This window comes from Neovison vison, chromosome 1 (genome assembly GCF_020171115.1).
Source record: "Neovison vison isolate M4711 chromosome 1, ASM_NN_V1, whole genome shotgun sequence".
Lineage (NCBI taxonomy): Eukaryota > Metazoa > Chordata > Mammalia > Carnivora > Mustelidae > Neogale > Neogale vison.
The window spans coordinates 16,418,926-16,440,988 of NC_058091.1; the positions used below are offsets into that span (position 1 = coordinate 16,418,926).

Genomic DNA, 22,063 nt, shown 5'->3' on the forward strand with positions numbered 1-22,063 from the left:
ATGTTATATGTCAAGCGTATCTCCGTAAAGGAAAAGGTTATCTGCTAAATTTAATTAAATAAAATGCATCTTCACTAGATCTTACATGATCCAAGCTGAAGGCCTCTCTACACGCCATATAGAGATCATCAGGTCCTCATAACTGGATGTGTTCGGATTTCCGGTTATGTCTGTGGAAATACGACTGCACGTGACTACTTGATTTTTATATTTCTCAGCAGCGTTGCCCGCCTTGTGCTACCCAAATGCATCTGGGGACCCGAACGTGACGGGGACGTTGGAAGTGAAGGGCCAAAGACGGTCTGAACTGGTTCCGCCACTCAAGTCCCTTTTCTAAAGCAGACCCTGAGGTCACAAAGATCTGAACTCCCCCAAGCAGATCTCGCGTGTCAATAAAGCCGAGTGGGTTTAGGCACAATCCCCCGTCCAGACTCGGAGAGCCGCGGTCGCCCATGCACGCTCAGTACACACAACACCCCTAGAATCCCACACAGCAGGTATCCCTCCTGCGCGCTCCCCCCTTGAAGGAATCTGCAGAGGGCGGTGCGCTCAAGTGGTCAATGCCAGCGGGGAGCAGAAAGCACGCGAGAGGGGCGGGGCCGGCGGGAGGCGGGGCCGGCGGGAGGCGGGGCCGGCGGGAGGCGGGGCCGGCGGGAGGCGGGGCCGGCGGGAGGCGGGGCCGAATGCGGGCGGAGGGGCTTCCTGGGCTAGGCGGCTTCCCGCGCCTCAGCCCCTGCCACGGACACTAGTCCCAGTCTAGGTGCTGATCTTCGCAGAGGCAGTGTGGCCGCGTCTTAGGGCGCCCGGGTCCCGGCGGAGAGGCGCGGGCCTTCCCGGAAGCCTCCCTAAGCACGAACGGCGGTGCCAGGCGGGGCCGGTTGTGCCTCTCGTGGCTGCGGTTCCCGCCCGCGACCGCGCGCCCGCGGCTCCGGGGGCGCAACCGGGGCTCGAGGTGGCCGCGCTGTGAGGCCCCGGGGCGTAGCGGCCGCGGCGGCCACACCGGAGCGGCACAGGGTCCCGCGCTCGCCCGCCTTCCTCGCGCTCTGCGGCTCCTCCTAGGCCCGCTGCCTCAGCTGCCGGCCGCCATGGCCCTCGCCGCTCGGGAAAGCGCGGGCGCGGGCGGCCACCGAGGAACCCTGCGCTGCGCGGGCTGCAGCTGCTCTGCCCGCGGCTGCTGAGCGGCCGTGGGGCCGTCCCGCCGTCCGCGCCGCCGTCCGAGCTGCAGGCGCAGCTCTCGGGAGTGGAGCCGCTGCTGCAGGAGTTCCGCCGGCTGCTGCAGCAGGGGCGGCCGCAGGAGGAGCGGGAGCGGGAGCTGAGCGCGGGCAACTGGCTCCCGGAGGAGGGCTGCCCGGGCCGGGGCGGAGGCGGCTACAGGCCATCAGCCGCACCAAGGACTCCCCGGCAGCCGGCGCCAGCTTCCTGAGCGCGCCGACAACCGTGCGGGACTGGCGGCCGTGCGCGGCGGCTGCTGCTCCGAGCCGCGCTGCTCGGTGGCGGTGGCGGAGCTGCCCTGCGGTCCGCGCCCCACGCCGCGCTTGGCTGCTGCCTCTTCAACTGAACCGCCCCCGGCCGCCGCGTCTGCAAGTTCGAGCTGCCCCGCGGCTACAGCAGCTGCAGCCTCTGCCGCGTCCTTACCGGCGGCGGGGAGACTGGGGAGTCTCGCCGCTCACGGGTGAGCACTCCGCGGGAGGAGGCCGGGCCAGACCTCCGGGTCCTGCTGCCCTGGCACCTGCTGGGTGGCGGCCCCTGGGAGACCACTTGGGCAGTAGAGCCAAGTGAGAGATGAAGCATCCTCGTTCCAAGGGATTTTAGTTCGGGGCCATCCAGAGGAGTGGCTTTGACTCCGGTTTTATAGATGGCTTCTGAGAAACCCAGAAGGGTGGGCAGAGAGGGCTTCATGACCTGCTTCTGGATTTTCTAGCCTGAGGCTAATCTGAGAGGATTCACAGAAATTCGATTTAAAAGAGGAGAAAAGCTCTATGAAAAAAATAAGTTTACTTTAGGCTCAGATTTTTTTAAGTTAAAGATTGTATTTATTTATTTGACAAGAAGAGATCACAAGTAGGCAGAGAGGCAGGCAGAGAGAGAGAAGGGGAAGCCGTCTCCCCGCTGAGCCCCAATGCGGGGCTCCATCCTAGGACCCTGAGATCATGACTTGAGCCAAAGGCAGAGGCTCAACCTCTGAGCCATCTAAGGCGCCCCTAGGCTCGGATTTTTATAAGTCGTGGTTTCTGTCGAGTACTGGCAGGAGCTAAATTTAGATGCCAGACTGCTCATGGCACACCCCATTCTTAGCTTGGCTCTCAAGACTCATGATTCCATGTGCAGTGGCTTTCATCGTACAAAAATGAGAAGGGAAATTTGGTGTCAGAAATTTTGAAGTGGTTCCAACTGATTCCCATGAGCTATGGTCCTTTTTGTAAAAAGGGATAGGAAGAGATTTGACTTAAATTGAAAAGAGGAAGTTGAAGGCACGTTTCCTTAAAAAAAAAAAAAAAGTTTGCTTCTGTGGCATATTTAAATCTGAGTTATGAGTCCTCATTGTTTTAAATAAATGACTCTAAAGATGGGACTTGTCTTGGAGTGCCTTGGTGGTGTAGTCAGTTAGGCATCTGACTTAATTTCAGCTCCGGTGGTGATCTCAGGGTCATGACCTATGTCCAGCGCCATCCAGCTCTGCTCTCAGTGCCCTGTCTGCTTGAAGACTCTCTTTCCTCTCCCTCTGCCCCTCCCCCAACCAATCTCTCCTCTCTCTCTCTCTCTCTCTCATATAAAGAAATCTTAAACACACACACACACACACACACACACACACAACAACACCAAGGAGCCTGGGTGGCTTAGTCAGTAAGTGTCTGTCTTTAGCTCAGGGCATGATCCCTGCTTAGGCACCCTGCTCAGTGGGAAGCCTGCTTCTCCCTCTCTTACTCCCCCTGCTTGTGTTCCCTCTCTCACTGTGTCCGTCTCTATCAAATAAATAAATAAATAAAATATTAAAAAACAAAAAGGAAAACAAAGACAACACCAGCAACGAATGGGACTCATCTTCTCAGTAGACAAATGTCACCGTGGGCAGTAGCAAGTGTGCTTATTCCCTGTAAATGGGCTCATAAAAAAGCCATCTCTTTTTGAGGCTACCAACAGCATTCTGACTCAGAAAAGCCACAACTCTAAGAGCTGCTGGCCCCTTAGAGAAAAACTCTGTGTCTGGGTTTTGGGAGGATCAGTGGATGAGAAGATAGGGCTGCACAAGCAAGTATCTAAACATCTGAATGGTCATGGTGATTTGTTGAAGGGTCTTTCTTAAGCAGGAAATGACCCAATCAGATTAGAATCTCAGAGAAGTCATTTTAGCTGTAGTGTGTCCACAGTGACACATTTGTTGCCTAGGGAGAAACAAATAGGATTGCTGCCGGCCTCAGGTGCTGGGATATCTGGGTTGGCCCTTAGATGTTTGCTTGGGAAGCAGCTGGGGCTCTGGAGGAAGAGAGCAGTGTCTCAGCAACGTCATTCAGAGAAATTTTGGAAGAACAAATCCCGGCCAGAATCTGTGCAGAGCTTCAGTGCTGGAGGAGAGAGGAAATAGTGGATGCAAAATAGGCTATATTACAAGAACCTATAGATTTTTCCCCCGGTTCTGTTACTAAATTTCTTTAAGATATAAGCACATTTGGGAAAGTTTACTAATAAGCCTAAATCAATAAAATATTCACAACTCTGCTCTTAGATATGTTTTCTGTATGCAGCTTCTCCTATCCATCAGCACTAAAGCAGCGATCAGTTAAAGATTAGTGGTTAGCGGACACTACTTCAAGTTAGCCTTGAATTATTTAGTACCATTCCAGATCGAAGGTAAATACATACTTCTTTTGCTGCCATACAGAAACTCTGTGCCAGTTTCTGTTATAAAAATCAGTTGTCCAGGGTGCCTGCTCCCGGGGAGCCTGCTTCTCCCTCTCCCTCTGCCTGCCGCTTCCCCTGCTTTTGCTCGCTCTCTCTCTCTCTCTTTCTCTATGTCAAGTAAATACATAGATATTTTTAAAAAGGAATCAAAAAATAAATAACAGTTAGTTGTTAGAATCTGTGAATGTTTTCTATGTTCCAAGATGAAAAATTATATTCTGGAAAATTTCTAAGTTGGAGAATAAAAGTACTCCAGATTGGATAGCCTAGTACTGGGTCTTGTACCCACCACCTTGTTCTAGCTACTGCCACCAACTGATACTTTACACTGCCTCTTCTCCACCTGTTATAGTTAAAGTCCATATTCCTACTGTGTCGCTATTTTATTGTTCATTATGTAAAGAGAATCTAATGGAAACGAGAAAGAAAATGACTTTTAGTTGTTATCCATTCTCTTAGTAGTTGTTCACTGGACTGCATCTATTCTAGCCAAGAAGATACTTCTTTAAATAAATTATTAAAAAAATAGGGGATCATCTTTCTTGTGAACTATTGATTTTCTTTCACAGAAAAGGATAACCCCCCACTTAGCAAGGCCGGGCAGGATGCGATCTTGTCACCACCTACAGACGGAGCGGTTTTGGATGACGGCGAGAGCACGGATGACCACGCCATCGTCCAGTATGAGTGGACACTGCTGCAGGGTTACCCGTCAGTGGACATGAAGGTACTTCATGATGTCATTGTAACGACCGCAAATATTTCCATGAGGAGATCTCTCAGAATGTTTTTCTACTCCTTTTCCCAAAATATCTATAAGCTGGCGGAGGAGGTGTAAGAAGAACGCACAAGAGTGATGGTTTGTTATATGAATTTACTTTCCGACCGAGTAAACTGTGATTCTGATCCTTTCTTTTGAAGCTTACTCTTGTTCTTGCTGCTTTTTGTGGCAAAACACCTCAGGGGAAAAGACTCGGGCTTTGTTTTAATGACTCAGATTACTTTTTAAATTTTTTATTTCTTTTCTTAGCTCAAGGTGCAGGTAGAAAATGTTAAAAATATGAAAGAATAGAAAAAGGAAAATAACAATAGAATCAACAAACTCTTCACTCGCTTCAGAAAGCAACCACCTCACCCAGCAATGAGGCCTGCGTGAGGTAACTGAGTCAGCAAGTGAGGGGAAGTGTGCCTGTTTAGGCGCTCCCCACTGATTGTCCTCAGGCTTATGTGGGCTGATCTGGAGTTTCTACAGAGGGGAAAGAGTCACTCTCCCCTTGGCGGCCTATCTCCAGGAGTCTTGCTGGATTGATTTTTTTGTTTTTAGTTGAGATATAAAACACATTCTATTCGTTCCAGAGGAACAACATAATGACTGGATATCTATCTATACATGTTGTGAGATGATCACTACAATAAGCCTCGTTAACATCTGTTACCTCACAGAGTAACATGTTTCTTGGGATCAGAACATTTTTCTTTTTCATTTGAGGAAGGCTTTGAAAACTTTTTTGTGAAGATTTACTCTCAGTGACCTTCAATTATACAGTACAGTGTTATTAACAATAGTCACCGTGCTGTACAGTACATCCCATGACATATTTATTTTATGACTGGGAGTTTGTACCTTTGACCCACTTCACCAGTTTCACCCACGCCTCACACCCTGCCTCCTCCAACTGCCCATCTATTCTCTGTGTATATGAGCTCAAGATCTTTGATATAAATAGTTCTCCAGACCTGTCCATGAGCACAGTTGGAGGATGTCTGTTTAGTTTCGTATTTGGCATTTCCTGCTATGTCTGTTCTGTGAAAGACTGAGATGCTGGGTATCAGCCTGCTAGACACAGGGGACATTTCAATGGCTATGGGGCCTCCTGCCAGGCAGAGACATCCTGATCCTATCCCAGCAAGGGAAGAGTTCCAGCCTCTACTGCTGCGGGGAGGGGCTGTGCAAGGATGGTCCTTATTCTGCCAGCTCAGTCCTATAGGGATTACACTGCTGTCACCTCGATGGCAGAGGGGTGCCTGCTGTTTTTTTTCTTCTAGCCCAACCTCTGCTTCTACTGTTTTCCTTTCAGAGCTGCTCTCTCGCTTTCCTACAATTTCTCCATCACATCTCAGCCCAGGCCTGGACCATCATGGTGTGAGATTCAAAGCCAGATCACTGGAAACAAGTTTCTTTTGTATGATTGTGGGAGCAAGAAAAAAATCAAAACTGTTGGTCCTCTGGGGATGAAGCTGAAGAACACAGCATTTTGGGGGACACAGAGGGAACCTCTGAAAGACCTGGGGGAAGAGCTCAGAAAGAAAGTACTGGACATCAAAGCAGAGATTTTGATGAAGAGTGGTAAGTCTCAAGGCCCAGGGCAGAAGGAGAACACGTTGGCAGGACTGGGGAATTATTGTGTTCTTGTAAAACTTCAGACTGGGTCCCACACATGCGGCCCAGAAGACAGGCCAGACAAGGAGGCAAGAGCAGGACCAGGAGGGCGGAAGGGGAGACGAGGAGTGCACAGTGGGTGGGGCAAAGGATTGGTCAAGACCAGAGGCTGACCTGTTTCCGCTGTTGGGGTGGGGGCAGATTCTCTCACCATGCAGGGCAGCCTGATGTCCCCGGCAGGGCCGATGGACACACCAGAGGATCCTGGTGGTTTGCCTTCAATGGGCAGTTAATCCACCTCTTTGACCTGGAGGACAGAAAGTGGACAGTGGCTCCTCCTGGAGGCCAACAGTTCAAGGGCACGTTGGACAATGACGGAGAGCTGACCAAGCCATTTGTGCAGACGTCAAACGGAGACTGTTAGAGCTGGCTCCAGCAAGTATGGGAGCACTGCGATGAAACGCATGAGACCAGAGGTAACTCAGAAGACTGAGTTGCTGATTCTCCTGAAATGACTACCTACCCCAAAGTGTGTGTGTGTGTGTGTGTGTGTGTGTGTGTGTGTGTGTGTGTCTGAGAAGAGAGAGAAGTTGATCCATCCATGGGAAATTCTTCTTGGCAAAATAATGGCTATAGGAATGTTCTAGAATTCTTCCTTTCCCTTCTACCTACTGGAATCACTTCTTCGCTGCATACACCTTTGTGTTCGGGTTTTTCTTAGATTTTTTGCTGGCCCCAAACAGGGGAGCATCAGTCTGTTTCCAGAGATGGTCTTATGTTCCTTTATCTGAGAATTACTGTCTTTTTCATTTGACCTGGTGTATTGTCAGAGATCCTTCAGTGCCACTTGGACTGTCAGCTCCTCAGAGGTGGTCGCTGTCACCATCCTTATCCTGCATCACCTCCTGTCTGTCACAGCAGGAGCGACTGCTTACATTGCAGACCCTGCTTCCCCTTTTGGCGGGAGGAGCCCCCTAGGGGACAGGGCGCATCCCCTTCTCCCTTCCCAACGTCAGGACTGGTCACAGCAGCTCCCTCAAGGACAGTGATAGACACCGTCTGCCTGGTAGGTTGCACCTGCAGGAGCTGAGGAAGCTTCCCCTGGTTTGTGGTCCCAACTGAGGCTCTTATCCTTGCATTTTCATTTCAGTGCCACCAGCCACATGACAAGATACAGCCCCAGGCAAGGCCACGGCCATCGGACCCTGCACCTGGATCTTTCCCCTGCTGCTCAGCTGTGCAGTCATAATGGGCATCCTTGTCGGAGACCATTAGATCCACAGGTAGTGAGAGCAGATTGAGAGGGAAGGGAGTGGCAGATGGCCTGGTGTGAGCACAGGGCACTGTGGATTCCCAGGCTCACCCCTGCCCACTGCCTGAAGCTTCACAGAGGGCAGTGGGACTAGATGAATGAGATCTCATATCACGTGTTGAGAACAGCTGGGACAAGCTCAACCCTGAGCTCTGATATGGCCTCAGTCACTGATAAACCCACTGGGAAAAGGGAGGGGCCCAGACCACTGCTTAAGGCCTGTTGGTGCTAAAGGGATTGGGGGAAGTCAGGCCTGGCCCTGACCGGGTTCTCTATTGGAGAAAGTCAATTTGGGTCCAGGGTGGGTGGTGTGGGGACAGCAGGGACACACAGCATGGGCCGTACTCCTCTTTGAGACAGAGCAGCATGGCAGCTCCATGGGACAGCTCAAGGAGAAGGGGACTCCATACAGGCAGTTACAAGGACAGGGGGCCAGGGTCTCATCCCAGGAAGAGGGAGGGGAAAGCCTCTGCAAACCAACTCAAAGGGCTGGACAGTAGTGCCGTGTTCCCCCAGTCATGGCTTGGGTCTTCGCATGTGAGGCAGCATGTGGGCAGTAGAGACCGTGCATGATGGGACTAGAAGGAGACCAGTTCTCCGTGCAACAGTGGGGACCCTGGCTGAGGCTGGTGCCGTCCCTGGCAGCCAGCTTCCTGCACACCTCAGATCCTGAGCCCCTGAGCAGCCCCTGCTTTGAGCAGAGCCGACCTGGGGGATGGGCTAACTGAGCTCCCCGGTGAGCTCCCAGCTGAGCCGGACCAGGAACGGATGGGATGGGGGAAGGATCATCAGACTAAGAGCTCTGTGTGCTTGTCTGTTTCGTGTGGGTTGAGTTTGAGGAGTTCATTATAGATCCTGAATATCAACCTTTTGTCTGTACTGTCATTTGCAAATATCTTCTCCCATTCCGTGGGTTGCCTCTTTGTTTTTTTGACTGTTTCCTTTGCTGTGCAGAAGCTTTTGATTTTGATGAAGTCCCAGAAGTTTATTTTCGCTTTTGTTTCCTTTGCCTTTGGAGACGTATCTTGAAAGAAGTTGCTGTGGCTGATATCGAAGAGATTTCTGCCTATGTTCTCCTCTAAGATTCTGATGGATTTCTGTCTCACGTTGAGGTCTTTTATCCATTTTGAGTTGATCTTTGTGTACGGTGTAAGAGAATGGTCGAGTTTCATTCTTCTACATATAGCTGTCCAGTTTTCCCAGCACCATTTATTGAAGAGACTGTCTTTTTTCCACTGTATATATTTTTTCCTGTTTTGTCGAAGATTAATTGACCATAGAGTTGAGGGTCCATATCTGGGCTCTCTACTCTGTTCCACTGGTCTATGTGTCTGTTTTTATGCCAGTACCATGCTGTCTTGGTGATCACAGCTTTGTAATAAAGCTTGAAATCAGGTAAGGTGACGCCGCCAGCTTTATTTTTGTTTTTCAACATTTCCTTAGCGATTCGGAGTCTCTTCTGATTCCATACAAATTTTAGGATTATTTGCTCCAGCTCTTTGAAGAATGCCGGTGGAATTTTGATCGGAATGGCATTAAAAGTATAGATTGCTCTAGGCAGTATAGACATTTTAATAATGTTTATTCTTCCGATCCAAGAGCATGGAATGGTCTTCCAGACAAACACATCAAAAAATGGGCAGAAGATATGAACAGACACTTCTCCAATCAAGACATACAAATGGCTATCAGACACATGAAAAAATGCTCATCTTCATTAGCCCTCTGGGAGATTCAAATTAAAACCACATTGAGATATCACCTTACACCAGTTAGAATGGCCAAAATTAACAAAACAGGAAACAACATGTGTTGGAGAGGATGTGGAGAAAGGGGAACCCTCTTACACTGTTGGTGGGAATGCAAGTTGGTGCAGCTGCTTTGGAGAACAGTGTGGAGATTCCTCAAGAAATTAAAAATAGAGCTTCCCTATGACCCTGCAATTGCACTCCTGGGTATTTACCCCAAAGACACAGATGTCATGAAAAGAAGGGCCATCTGTACCCCAATGTTTATAGCAGCAATGGCCACAGTCGCCAAACTATGGAAAGAACCAAGATGCCCTTCAACGGATGAATGGATAAGGAAGATGTGGTCCATATACACTATGGAGTATTATGCCTCCATCAGAAAGGATGAATACCCAACTTTTGTAGCAACATGGACGGGACTGGAAGAGATTATGCTGAGTGAAATAAGTCAAGCAGAGAGAGTCAATTATCATATGGCTTCACTTATTTGTGGAGCATAACAAATAGCAGGAGGACAAGGGGTGTTAGAGAGGAGTAGGGAATTTGGGTAAATTGGAAGGGGAGGTGAACCATGAGAGACTATGGACTCTGAAAAACAATCTGAGGGGTTTGAAGTGGCGGGGGAGTGGGAGGTTGGGGTACCAGGTGGTGGGTATTATAGAGGGCACGGCTTGCATGGAGCACTAGGTGTGGTGAAAAAATAATGAATACTGTTTTTCTGAAAATAAATAAATTGAAAAAAAAAAAAAAAAGAGCTCTGTGTGCTGACTGCAGGAGGCTAGGAGGGAAGGGAAAAGAACTTTTGCCACAGGGTCCCCAAGGTTAGAGTCAAGTGCAGGCCCCTGTCTTCTGTCAGATCCCCCAGCAGTCCCTTTAGGATCTTCCATGAGAGGGAGCCTGGGAACCCAAGTCACATGAGCACATTGGTTTTACTCACGTTGGTCCTGAGCCCAGACCCCTGGTAACAGGGCCTGGGGCTGACTCCGTGATTTGGTTCAGGAGGGAGGAGGTTTGTAAACATGTCTGGGCCCAGGGCTGGGGACATGGCTGGGGGAAATGCGTGTCCCTGGGCGAGGGCTGGGCTCTGGGGTGGGGAGTGCTGGTGAAGGGCAGCCCCAAGACAGGGGACCCAGGATTTCTTCAGCCACAGAAACAAACACCTGTTCTGTTCTTAGGCTGCCAAGTCCACCAAGAAGCCCCTCAGCGTGGGGACCAGCACAGCAACTCTGCCTCTAGGCCCGCTGCTTTTGGATGAGCTGTTGTTCATCATTAGACCAGCAGCACTTCCAAGTTTACAAATCCAGATCCTCAGTCCAGCCACCAGGCTCAGGACAGGGAACCTCCCATGTCCCTTCTTGCATTTCGTGCCTTTCCTGTTCAGCACTTTCCACTGGCATATTCTATGCTGTTTTCTCCCAGTGCTAAGTGATGGAATTCTTGCACCAAAGTGTTTAAATACTTGAACGTGGAATCTCTACAAAGAGAACACTTTCCTTCTTGTCCTTTGGTTGTGCAATATCAGATTCTTCTCTCTAAGAAGACCATGTCATTGCAGACAGTATCACCACAAAGATATTTTTTAAAGCTCTAGAACCTCAGTGATTTTTTTTTCTATGTACTGAGAAACAGGTTCATTGACTTTTAAAGAGAATGACATATTGTGACTGTTTTCTCCAGTAAATTATGTCCAGATATGTATATTTAAATAAATATTATCTTTATTATACAATATACTTAATTTGAAATTTTATTTTTTTTCAAAGATATTATTTATTAGAGAGGGAGAGGGATATCAAGCTGGGGGAGGGACAGAGGGAGAAGGAAAAGCAGACTCCCCAATGAGCAGGAAATTGTTGTGGGACTCCATCCAAGGACCCTGGGATCATGACCTCAGCTGAAGGCAGACACTTAACTGGCCGAGCTGCACAAGTGCCCCAGAATTTCTTTTATATCCCAAGAGAACTCATGGAGTTGTGTTCTTCCTCCACTGTATGGGGTAAATAAAAGTGGTGATTCTGCTAGATCTGTTGTGGAGATAGAGAATTGAAGGATCACTCAGAAATCCGCTTTCCAGCAGCCATCTGTCAGTCTCAGATATGATCCTGACAGCCCACATACAAACAAATGTTCTGGAAATGAAGCAGTTGAGAATCTTTCTGAGTTTCCTGGATCCCCCACCACTGTCTCTCTTGTCATCCCTCCCTTCCGACTCACCTCCTTCAGAGCACAGTGGTCTTCACAGCAGAAACAGATCTGCTTCTAACAGTTGACTTATTCATTCATGGGCAAAGGATTGGTATCCAGAATATACAAAGAACTCCTGCAAATAAATATGTGTATGTCTGGCTCTCCTAAAACCAGTGCAAATGCTTAGAGCAAGTCACAGACAATAAATCAGCCTCAGAAATCACTGAACACATCCCAAGTTATCAAAATAACATGAAGAACAATGGGCTTGTTTTATACATGCATCAAACTGACAAGATTTTAAAGAGAGCTATAGCAAATGGTAGACAGGAAATGGAATAACAAGCATTCTCTTGTGTGTTGGTAGGAGTTTAAATGGAATCACTCTGTTGCCCTATACTTCACCTTATCCAGACAGTAATTGGTGTGTTCATCCCACTGCATGGCAATGCCAGTGTTAATTTGAAGCCAGAAATACATGGGGGCCAAAAAGCAATAGAGATGTAGGATTGTTTACTGTGGTGCAATGTGTCATAGCAAAAAATTAGCCATATTATATCCAACTGAGATACAATATATGCAATGTGTTAGGAGATTTCTGTTTCTCTCTACTCAAGACTAAATAATCTGAACATTTGTCAGTTAATGACACAAATATAAGACAAAATACCAGATGAACAAAGCTTTCAAATATAGAGAAGAACTTATGGGCAACATACTCTCCCAGTGGCCTCCTACCCCTGAATCTCTTCACCTACATTTACAGATTAAGCCAATATACCTAACAAGGCAAATAAAACACTCTAACCCTCATCTTCAGCACATCCAGGAAATGGAAATGGAAAATGTCGATCTCTTTGGCCGTATTGAACATTCCTGGAACAATACAAAGTAAAGTCCAAGGATGAGGAGGCCCTCAGGTACCATGAGACCTCCTAGGAGTTGATCCTGTGGTGACCCAAATGAATGTCCTGGTGTGGGGGAAATACATCCTAAAATGTCAGCATCAGGGGACATCACCAAAACTGGAGGACATCAGTATGACAGCTGAGATACCAGCCAATAGGATCCAGCAGTACATTAGAAGGATTTTTCACCATGACCAGGTGGTTGGTATTCCTGGGCTACAGGGGTGGTTCAACGTCCACACGCCAAGCAACATGACACACTACCTTCATAAAATAAAGGACAAGATCCATACGATCCTCTCAAAAGATGCAGAAAAAGCATTTCACAAGGTACAACATCCTTTCTTGATGAAAACTCATCACAGTGTAGGGATAGAGGGAATATACCTCAGTACCATAAACATATATGGAAAGCTCACAGTGAATATCATTTTCAATGTGCAAAAACTGAGAACTTTTCCCTAAGATCAGGAACAAGGCAGGGATATCCACTCTGACCACTGTTGTTCAACATAGTCCCAGAATTCGTAGCCTCAGCAATTGACAATGAAAAGAAATAAGGTGCCATCTGAATTGACAAAGAAAAAGTCAAACTCTTACTCTTCACAGATGACATGATACTCTATATGGAAAACCCAAAAGATTCCACCCGAAAATTGATAGCACTCATACAGAAATTCAGCAAACTGGCAGGATATAAAATCAAGGCATAGAAATCAGTTGTATTTCTATACACTAACAATGAGACAAAAGAAGCAGAAATAAAAAAGGTGATCCCATTTATAGTTGCACGCAAAACCCTAAGATATGTAGGAATAAATCTAATCAAAGAAGTAAACTACAGAACTATACAAAACTACAGAACACTTATGAGAGAAACTGAGGAAGACTCAAAGAGTTGGAAAAATGTTCCATGCTCATGGGTTGCAAGAACAAATATTGTTAAGTGTCTGTGCTACCCAGAGCAATCTACACATTCAGTGCAGTCCCTATGACAATACTATCACCTTTTTTCACACAGATGGAACAAGTAATCCTAAAATTTGTATGGAACCAGGAAAGACTCCAAATAGCCAAAGCAATGTTGGCAAAGAAAATCAAAGCTGGTGGCATCACAATTCTGGACTTCAGACTCTATTACAAAGCTGTAATCCTCAACACAGTATAGTACTGCACAAAAACAGACACATAGTTCAATGGAACAGCATAGAGAGCCCAGATATGAACCCTTGACTCTATGGTCAACTAATCCTTGACAAAGCAGGATAGAATGTCCAATGGAAAAAAAAGGCAATCTCTTCAACAAATGGTGTTGGGATTGGACAGCCACATGCAGAAGAATGAAACTGGACCATTTTCTATTTTTTATTAAAGATTTTCTTTATTTATTTGACAGAGAGAGATGACAAGTAGGCAGAGAGGCAGGCAAAAAGAAAGGAAGAAGCGGGCTTCCCATTGAGCAGAGTGCCTGATGCAGGGCTCCATCCCAGGACCCTGAGATCATGACCTGAGCTGAAGGCAGAGGCTTAACTACTGAGCCAGCCAGGCGCCCCCAAACTGTACCATTTTCTAACACCCTACACAAAACAGCCTCAAAATGGATGAAAGACCTAAATGTAAGACAGGAATCCATCAAAATCCTAGAGGAGAACACAGACAGCAAGCTCTATGAGCTCGCCTGCAACAACATCTTATAAGACATGTCTCCAGAAGCAAGGGAACCAAAGGCAAATAAAAAAGTTCTAGGTTTTGTTGTTATTGTTGTTTTAAAGATTGTATTTATTTATTTCAGAGAGAGAGCACAAGTAGGGGGAGGGACAGAGAGGGAGGGAATAACATACTCCCTGTTGAGCAGGGAGTCCCATATAGGCCTCGATCCCAGGACCCTCAGAATATTATCTGAGCAGAAGGCAGACACTTAACCAACTAAGCCACCCAGGCATCCCATAAAAAGCATTTGGATAGCAAAGGATCAGTCAACAAAACCAAAAGACCATTACAGAATGGGAGAAGATATTGTAAATGACAGATAAAGGTCCAGAATCCAAAATCTATAAAGAACTTACCACCTCAACACCCAAGAACAAACAGTCTAATCAACAAATGAGCAGAAGACATGAGCAGGCATGTCTCCAAAGAAGACATCCAAATGGCCAACAGACACATGAAAAAATGCTTTACATCACTCAACTTCAGGGAAATACAAATCAAAACTACCTAGAGATACCACCTCACACCAGTCAGAATGGCTAAAATTAACAAGTCAGGAAAGGACAGATGTTGGTGACAATGTGGAGAAAGAGGAACCGTTTTTTTTACATTGTTGGTGGGAATGCAAGCTGGTACAGCCTCTTGGGAAAACAGTATAGAGTTTCCTCAAAAAGTTGAAAATAGAGCTACCCTATGACCCAGCAGTTGCACTACTGGGGATTTACCCCAAAGATACAAATGTAGTGACTGTACAACTGTACAGTCTGTACAGACTGTAGCAACTGTACCCCAGTGTTTGTCGCAACAATGTCCACAATAGCCAAATTATGGAAAGAGCGCAGATGTCCATCGACAGATGAATGGATAATGAAGATGTGGTATGATATACTCAGCCATCAAAAAAATGGGATCTTGGGCGCCTGGGTGGCTCAATGGGTTAAGCCGCTGCCTTCAGCTCAGGTCATGATCTCAGGGTCCTGGGATCGAGTCCCACATTGGGCTCTCTGCTCAGCAGGGAGCCTGCTTCCCTTCCTCTCTCTCTGCCTGCTTCTCTGCCTACTTGTAATGTCTGTCTGTCAAATAAATAAATAAATAAATAAATCTTTAAAAACAAAAAATGGGATCTTGACCTTTACAACAACAAGCACAGAACTAGAGGTTATTTTGCTAAGGGAAGTAAGTCAGTCAGAGAAGACAAGTATCATATGGCCTTACTCATATGTGGAATTTAAGAAATAAAACAGAGGATCATGGTAGAAGGGAGGGAGAAATAAAACAAGACAAAACCAGAGAGGGAGATAAACCATAAGAGACTCTTAATCACAGAAAACAAACTGAGGGCTGCTGGAGGGGAGAGGGGCAACGGGATGGACACACTAGGTGGTGGACACTGTGGGAAAGAAGGCCACGTGGTGGAGTCAGCACTGTGTGTTATGTGAGACGTGAACCACTAGCCTCGACCTTGGAGGCTAGGAATACATTATATGTCACTTAATTGAATTTAAATTTTAAAAAAATAGGAAAAAGAAAACAATATTAGTGATTTCTCCTCAACAAGCAAAGTATTACTACAATTCACACAGTTTAGGTATATTCTTAAATGTATTTTAAGCTATTTAAAATTATTCATTAAGCTTCTATACTAGAATTGTTAACCCTTTAAAAACTAAATTTCTAGTGAAAATTGAGACGTAAATGGTAGTGTACTTTTATCCCAGCATTCCTAGCTGATTTGCAGATTTTTAAATTCTTTTCACAATTTTTAGAAACACGTGACTTCTCATAGTACATTTTCCAGTTTGACACAGGACATGCTTACCAACAGACCCACATATCTTGAGTTCCTCTGTAAAAGGAAAGCAAAAGTAGATAAAGCTATGTTACATGAATAAATAAATAAAATGTAGGCTAGAGCAGTTCATCCAGCTTCTGTTAGAGCCCTCACACATGGGGTCACACCTGATTCAGTCAGCTGAGTTCGGTTCCTCCACGTGCTGTTGTTTACAATGTGGCTATTTAGTTTTCAAAGCCCAGAACTAACAGAAGTGTTTTCAGTGACTGAAGGGGATGGGATACTTTATTATCTATCGTATTTACAATAAGTCTAGCATTATGTGGATGATTTTATGCAATTTATACAATAGGAAGATGATCGTGAGAGAAAGTGAGCTCCAACACTCACTTTGTCTCAGAGTTGAAGTGTGGTCACTGAAAAAAAAAAAAAATCACTCATTTTTTTTCCTCCTCTGCAAACCTGAAGGTAGCACTGCTTGGAAATAGGATTCTCTGTAGAATTTACGGGTTGCTAAGAGGTTCCACAGCTGGAAGAACAGCATTCCTCTGCTTCTACTTCCAGAGCCTGAGAATGTGCGTTAAAAGTTGGCCACAGGCCCAAATGCTTCTCCTACACTTGCAGAGATAAGGGACTTGAAGCTACCTGCTTTCAAAAAGAAGGGAGAATTGCCTATAAATTATATCTCACCAAACTTGATTCTTAGAAAAGAGGGGGTAAAAATGACCTAGTGCCCAAAAAGAAACCAGTTAACTTGTCATACCCATAGGCACAGGCGCGGGCCCCGCCCATCCGCGCCCCCACCCAGAGATCCAGACCCAGGCGATTGCAGTTGCGGGGGATGATTCAGTCCGTCGCTGCCTCCACCTGGCAGCGTCGCCCAGCGAGTTCGCTCAGGTGGCAGCTCCGCCTTTGGCTGAGTCCTCGGCCGGCCGCTTCCTCTGCCTCTCCCGCCTCCGTCGGCGCGTGTTCCCTCGCCTCTGCCGCAAGCATAAGAAGGGGAAGTTGGGCGACACTGAGCAGCTTCTCCGGGACAGAGGTCCGGTCCCCCTCGGCGGGAGACAGGCGCCGTCCCGCGCAGCCCGCCCGGCCGCAGCAAGCACGTTCTGCTTCCCGGCGAAGCCACTCCGCGCCTCACCTGGAACCCCCCGGCTCGGGGTCGCGATGGAGCTCACGACCGCCGCCACCACGCTCTCGGGGCGCTCGGGGCTCCTGTTCCTGCTGTTTCTCCTGCCGCTGCTGCGCGGGATCGTGGCGGCGCCGGCCGCGTGGTTCGTGGGCGCGAGACGCCGCGGAGCAGGGACAGGTGAGTCCCGGCATCTTGGGACCCTTGTCGCCGGTTTAGGCCGCCCTCGCCTCCCGCCGGGTCTCTGCCGCGGGCTCCTTTCCCGCTCCGCGGAGTCCGCCGGGACTTTGTCGCCCTGTGGGACGGAAAAGAGGGGACCTGGGCGACCACGGACTGCCCGGTTCTGGGCAATGGAGCGGGGCGGAGGGGGAGAGGCCGCGGCGGGGAGTCCGCTGTCGCCCCCGCTCCCGCCTGCCCCCTCGGAGAGCAGGAGCCCAGCCCTGGAGCCCCGGCCTGCGTACAGGACAGGGCGATCGCACAGGGCCTGGACCCCGCACACCCCCCCGACTTTGGCACTGAAGCAACTTCTCTACGGAGTCACCACCCCCGCCCTTCTGCGCTCCCCCTGGATATATTTTGTGGACCTTTTTGGGTTTTCCTGTTTGGGGAGTTTTTGTTTGTTTTGCTTCTAATTTATATCATTCTGATTTGTGCATTTCTCTGAGCCTTGTGATCCCTTCCTCTAGTCTCTGCTCAGGAAATTCTTAGTGATTTAGTTAGTGCAACAGGGGACAGGCCTTTCTTCACTTTACCTGGACTCATCCTTGGAGCCCATTAGGGCCATCTCCTGGGTCCTAAGGAATCCTGTGACCCATGGTCTTGAACTCTCCCTTCTCTGACTTTGGATTCTATCCTCACTGTCCCCCAACCCTGCCCCAGATACTCAGCAGCACCACCCCCCACCCACGCACCCCTCATCTTCCTACAGGACTCTTGCCTGCGTCCTGACAGTCCTGTGACATGCAGGCCGCCTCTGCTATGGCCAGGCTGGCCTGTGCCTGCACTGGGTAGAGTGACTGATGCAGAGTTTGGCCTGGTAGGCGCAGATTCCCATCTGGGGATATGTGGCTTCCTGCCAGGCAGAGGTATCCTGATCCTATCCCAAAAGGGGAAGGGCGCCAGCCTCTACACTAGGGTCAGCCTCCGTGCAGGGACAGTCCTTGCTCTGTCTTGCACACATTCTATTGCTGTCACCTAGATAGCAGCGGGGTGCCTGCTGCTCTTTTTCTTCCAGCACCAAACTCCACCTGTGTTTTTCCTTCCCAGATGCTCTCTTGCTTTCCTACAATTTCTCCATCACATCTCAGGCCAGGCCTGGACAACCGTGGTGTGAGATTCAAGGCCAGGTCAATGGAAATGAGTATCTTTACTATGCCTGTGGAAGCAAGCGGGTCATACCCGTTGGTCCTTGGGGGATGAAGCTGAAGGACACAGCATTTTGGGACACACAGATGGAACCTCTGGAAGACCTGGGGGAAGAGCTCAGAAAGAAACTGCTGGACATCAAAGCTGAGATTTTCACTAAGAGCGGTGAGTCCAGAGGCCCAGGGTAGAAGGAGAACACTTTGGCAGGGCTGGGGAGCTATGGTGTTCATGTAAAACTTCAAAGTGGGTCCCAGCAGCCAGGGCCGACAAGGAGGCCAGAGCAGGACCAGGAGGGTGAAGGGGAGCGGAGAGTGTGCAGCAGGTGGGGCAAAGGATTGGTCAACACCAGAGGCTGATTGGTCAAGACCAGAGGCTGATGTGTTTCCCCTGGCGGGGGTGGGGGCAGGTTCTCTCACCATGCAGGGCTGGCTCATGTGTGAGCGTGGGGCCCACGGACACAGCAGAGGATCCTGGCGGTTTGTCTTCAATGAGCAGTTAACCTACCTCTTTGACCCGGAGAACAGAAAGTGGATAGAGATTCCTCCTGGAGGCCAACAGGTTAAGGACATGTTGGAAAGTGACAGAGAGCTGACCGAGCTCCTCATGAAGATCGCGAACGGAGACTGTAAGAGATGGCTCCAGAAACTGCGGGAGCACAGCAACGAGATGCAGGAGACCACAGGTAACTAGAACACGGGATGGAGCGCTGGTTCTCTTGAAGAGATTGGCTGACCCCGCCATAGTGTGTGTGTGTGAGAGTGTGTGTGTGTGATTTTGTGTGTGTGTGTGTGTGTGTGTTGTGTGTGTGTGTGTGTGTGTGTGTGTGTAATGATGCATACATGATGAGTTGTCCTTAGGAGTACAAGGCCCACTAGTATGTCCTAGTGTCCTTCCTTTCCCTGCTCACCTCCTGGCATCGCTCCCTACTGCACACACCTTTAGTTCTCTCTCTGGATTTCTTCCTGGCCCCAACCTGAAGGCCTCATTCTGTTTCCCGAGATTTACTTCTTACTGTTCCCTTTTCTGAGCCTCATTGGTGTTTTTCATCTCCCCTGGTCTCTTTCTCGAAATCCTTCAATGCAGGTGAAATGTCAGCTCCTGACAAGATGTCTCTGTCACCATCCATACGTGTCCCCTCTTCTTCTGTCACAGCAGGAGTGACTGTTTATACGGAAAGCCTTGCTCCCCCCATGAAACTTCCATCCCCAGGACCAGTCACAGCGGCTGCCACAAACATAGTGGCAGGATGACATCTGGGCTGTAGGATTACATGGGGCAGCAGCTCCTAAAGACTCATGGCCCCAGTTTGGGGTCCCTAATCAGGGCTCTCACTACTGTGTTTCCATTTCAGGAGCACCGGCCACAGCCCCGCCTGTAGCTCTGGTCAAAGGCACAGCCATCAGGCTGCTCACTTCCATCCTCCATGTGGTCGTCACGCACTCAATACTCCTTGTTGTCCAAGGCATGGTCCTTTGAGTAACAGGTATTGTGGGCAGAACTGAGTCAGAAGTGAGAGGCAGATGGCCTGAGGTGAGCACAGAGAAATACGAATGGCCAGCCCTCGTCCTTTTACCTGAACCTTCTCACCTGAACATGAGACCGGACGCATTGGACTATATTAGCTTCCCCCAAGAAAGAGACTCATCAGGAGCTGTTGGTGTAGAGGTTGAGGTAGATAATTATTACAAGGGATTGGCTCACGACTAGGGGATCTGTGAGCTGAAGAAACAGGGAAGCTGGTGGTGGGCCTCCAGCGCAAACCCAAAGGCCTTAGAATCAGGACATCTGTGGTGTAGGTCTAGGTCCTGGTCCAAAGAACCAAACATCAAGAGTGCTAATGACCAACGCTGAGGGCAGGAGAAGGATGGCCCAGCCAAACTGACAGCAAAGTCACCTTTCCTCCGCCGTTTGTTCCATTCAGGCCCTCGAGGATTCAATGAGGACAGTCTCCATTACTCAGTCTACTGATTCAAATGCTCGTGTCTTCCAGAAACACTCTCTAGACAGACCCCCAAAGAATGTTTTCCCAGCTATTGGGGGGCATACCTTGGCCCATCAAGTTGACCCATAAAAGGAGCCGGGACCAAGTTCTCACATGCTTGATAACTGTTACCAGGGCAAGCTTAGCCTTGAGCTATGATCGCACCTCGCTAAGGCTGGTGGGAAAGCACAGGGCTCCCCTGACCCCAAACTTTACATCTTGTTTTTGCAAAAGGGACTGAACAAAATCAGGCCTGGCTCAGACCAGCTGTTCACCAGGGGAGGAGCCCGAGGGAGGGTGGAGTGCAGACAGTAGAAGCACCGGACATGGACTACACTCTGGTTTGCGGGAGAGCAGCAGGTGGCTGCACATGATGTGTCCTAGGGATGGGGGACCTCTCCATGCTGCATCCAGGAGAGGGGCCCATGTCTGAACCAAAGAAGAGGGGTGGGAAGGCCGTTGTCCACCCAACCAAAGACTGGCTTGCAGGGCTTTGCTCCCACACAACTCAGCTTGGGTTGTGGCAACTTATACAGAGGACCCATGGGAGAGACTCTCCAGGATGAGATTCGAAGGCCAGAGCTCCAGGGTCCCCTGGGATACCTGGCTCAGCCTGGTGCTGTCACCTGGCAGCTAGCCTTCTGCAGAGCCCAGAGCCCCAGCCAGCTGATCTGCCCCTGCCTTGAGCACAGGTGCCTCAGAGTGGCTCAGGAGGGGGCACTGAGATGCTGTTCGAATGAGATGCTGTCACCTGACTGGACCAGGAAAGGGTGTGGCAGGGCAAGAACAGTCATACTCAGACCTTGTGTTCAGCTACCAAGGGGAGGAGAGGTTGAAGACAGGGGAAGATGGTTCTTTGCTTGTAACCTTCCCAAGGCTACAGGAGCCAGGAGCCAGGTCCCTTTCTGGGTAGGGCTCCCAGCCATTCTCTTAGGCCTTCTCACATGGCCAGAGGGTGACCAGGATCTATGTCATAGGAACAGATGAATCGTTGGTGGCTTTAGTCTTGAGCCTAGGTGTTCAGTAGTAGGGCCTGGATGACTGTTTTATGGTAATGAGGGAAGAGTTTGGTCAGGCTCTTGGACCCAGGGGTTGGGTGTCCCAGGGTTGGGGAGTGCGGCTAGTGTCGGGTGATACTTGACCCTCGGTGTGGGCTGGACTTTGAACCAGACAGTAACTGGGGAGGGAGAAGCCCAAGAAGACTGACCCAAGATTTTCTCAGCCACAGGAGCAAGCTCCTGTTTCTCTTTTAGAGGCTGAAGTTGCTACAGAAGGCCTGAGGATCTGCTCTCCTGCACTCGCTCTCCCTTCTGGTGAGTGGCTTCTACCTGCTGTCCATGTCCACCAACGGGACGTAAGATCCATGTGGCAAAGGCGGAATCCTTCAGTCCTCCAGGAGATCGTGATTATGGTGGAGATGGAGATTTCCCTGCCTTCATTCTCAGTCAGGATGATCCAGCTCTGCACTTTTTCATAACATGGATGCTCTGGTGCTAACTATTGGGATTCCTGTACTTGGCCCTCTAAGTGCCTGAACAATAATTCTGAACAAAGACAATATTTCCCAAGTTCTCCTTTGGTGTTGGAAATCAGACACTCGTCAATATCATGAGCTGCTCATTGCCGAAAGAATACTGTGTGAAGGGGC

The 22,063-nt window shown here is 48.8% G+C and overlaps 2 protein-coding genes across 2 annotated transcripts; both read left to right on the forward strand.

Moving 5' to 3' along the window:
* LOC122900474 (low-density lipoprotein receptor-related protein 11-like) lies at window positions 1-8,461 on the forward strand. The gene is made up of 6 exons (XM_044239550.1): window positions 1-24; window positions 1,060-1,672; window positions 4,473-4,630; window positions 5,982-6,250; window positions 6,485-6,759; window positions 7,434-8,461. The coding sequence occupies exons 1-4, from the start codon at window positions 1-3 to the stop codon at window positions 6,048-6,050; spliced, it is 864 nt and encodes a 287-aa protein (XP_044095485.1). The 3' UTR covers window positions 6,051-6,250; window positions 6,485-6,759; window positions 7,434-8,461.
* Window positions 8,462-17,107: 8,646 nt separating this feature from the next.
* On the forward strand, window positions 17,108-19,910 carry LOC122901067 (UL16-binding protein 1-like). The gene is made up of 4 exons (XM_044240793.1): window positions 17,108-17,249; window positions 18,336-18,611; window positions 18,841-19,116; window positions 19,786-19,910. Exons 1-4 carry the CDS (start codon window positions 17,108-17,110, stop codon window positions 19,908-19,910), a joined length of 819 nt encoding a protein of 272 aa, XP_044096728.1.
* Window positions 19,911-22,063: the final 2,153 nt, after the last annotated feature.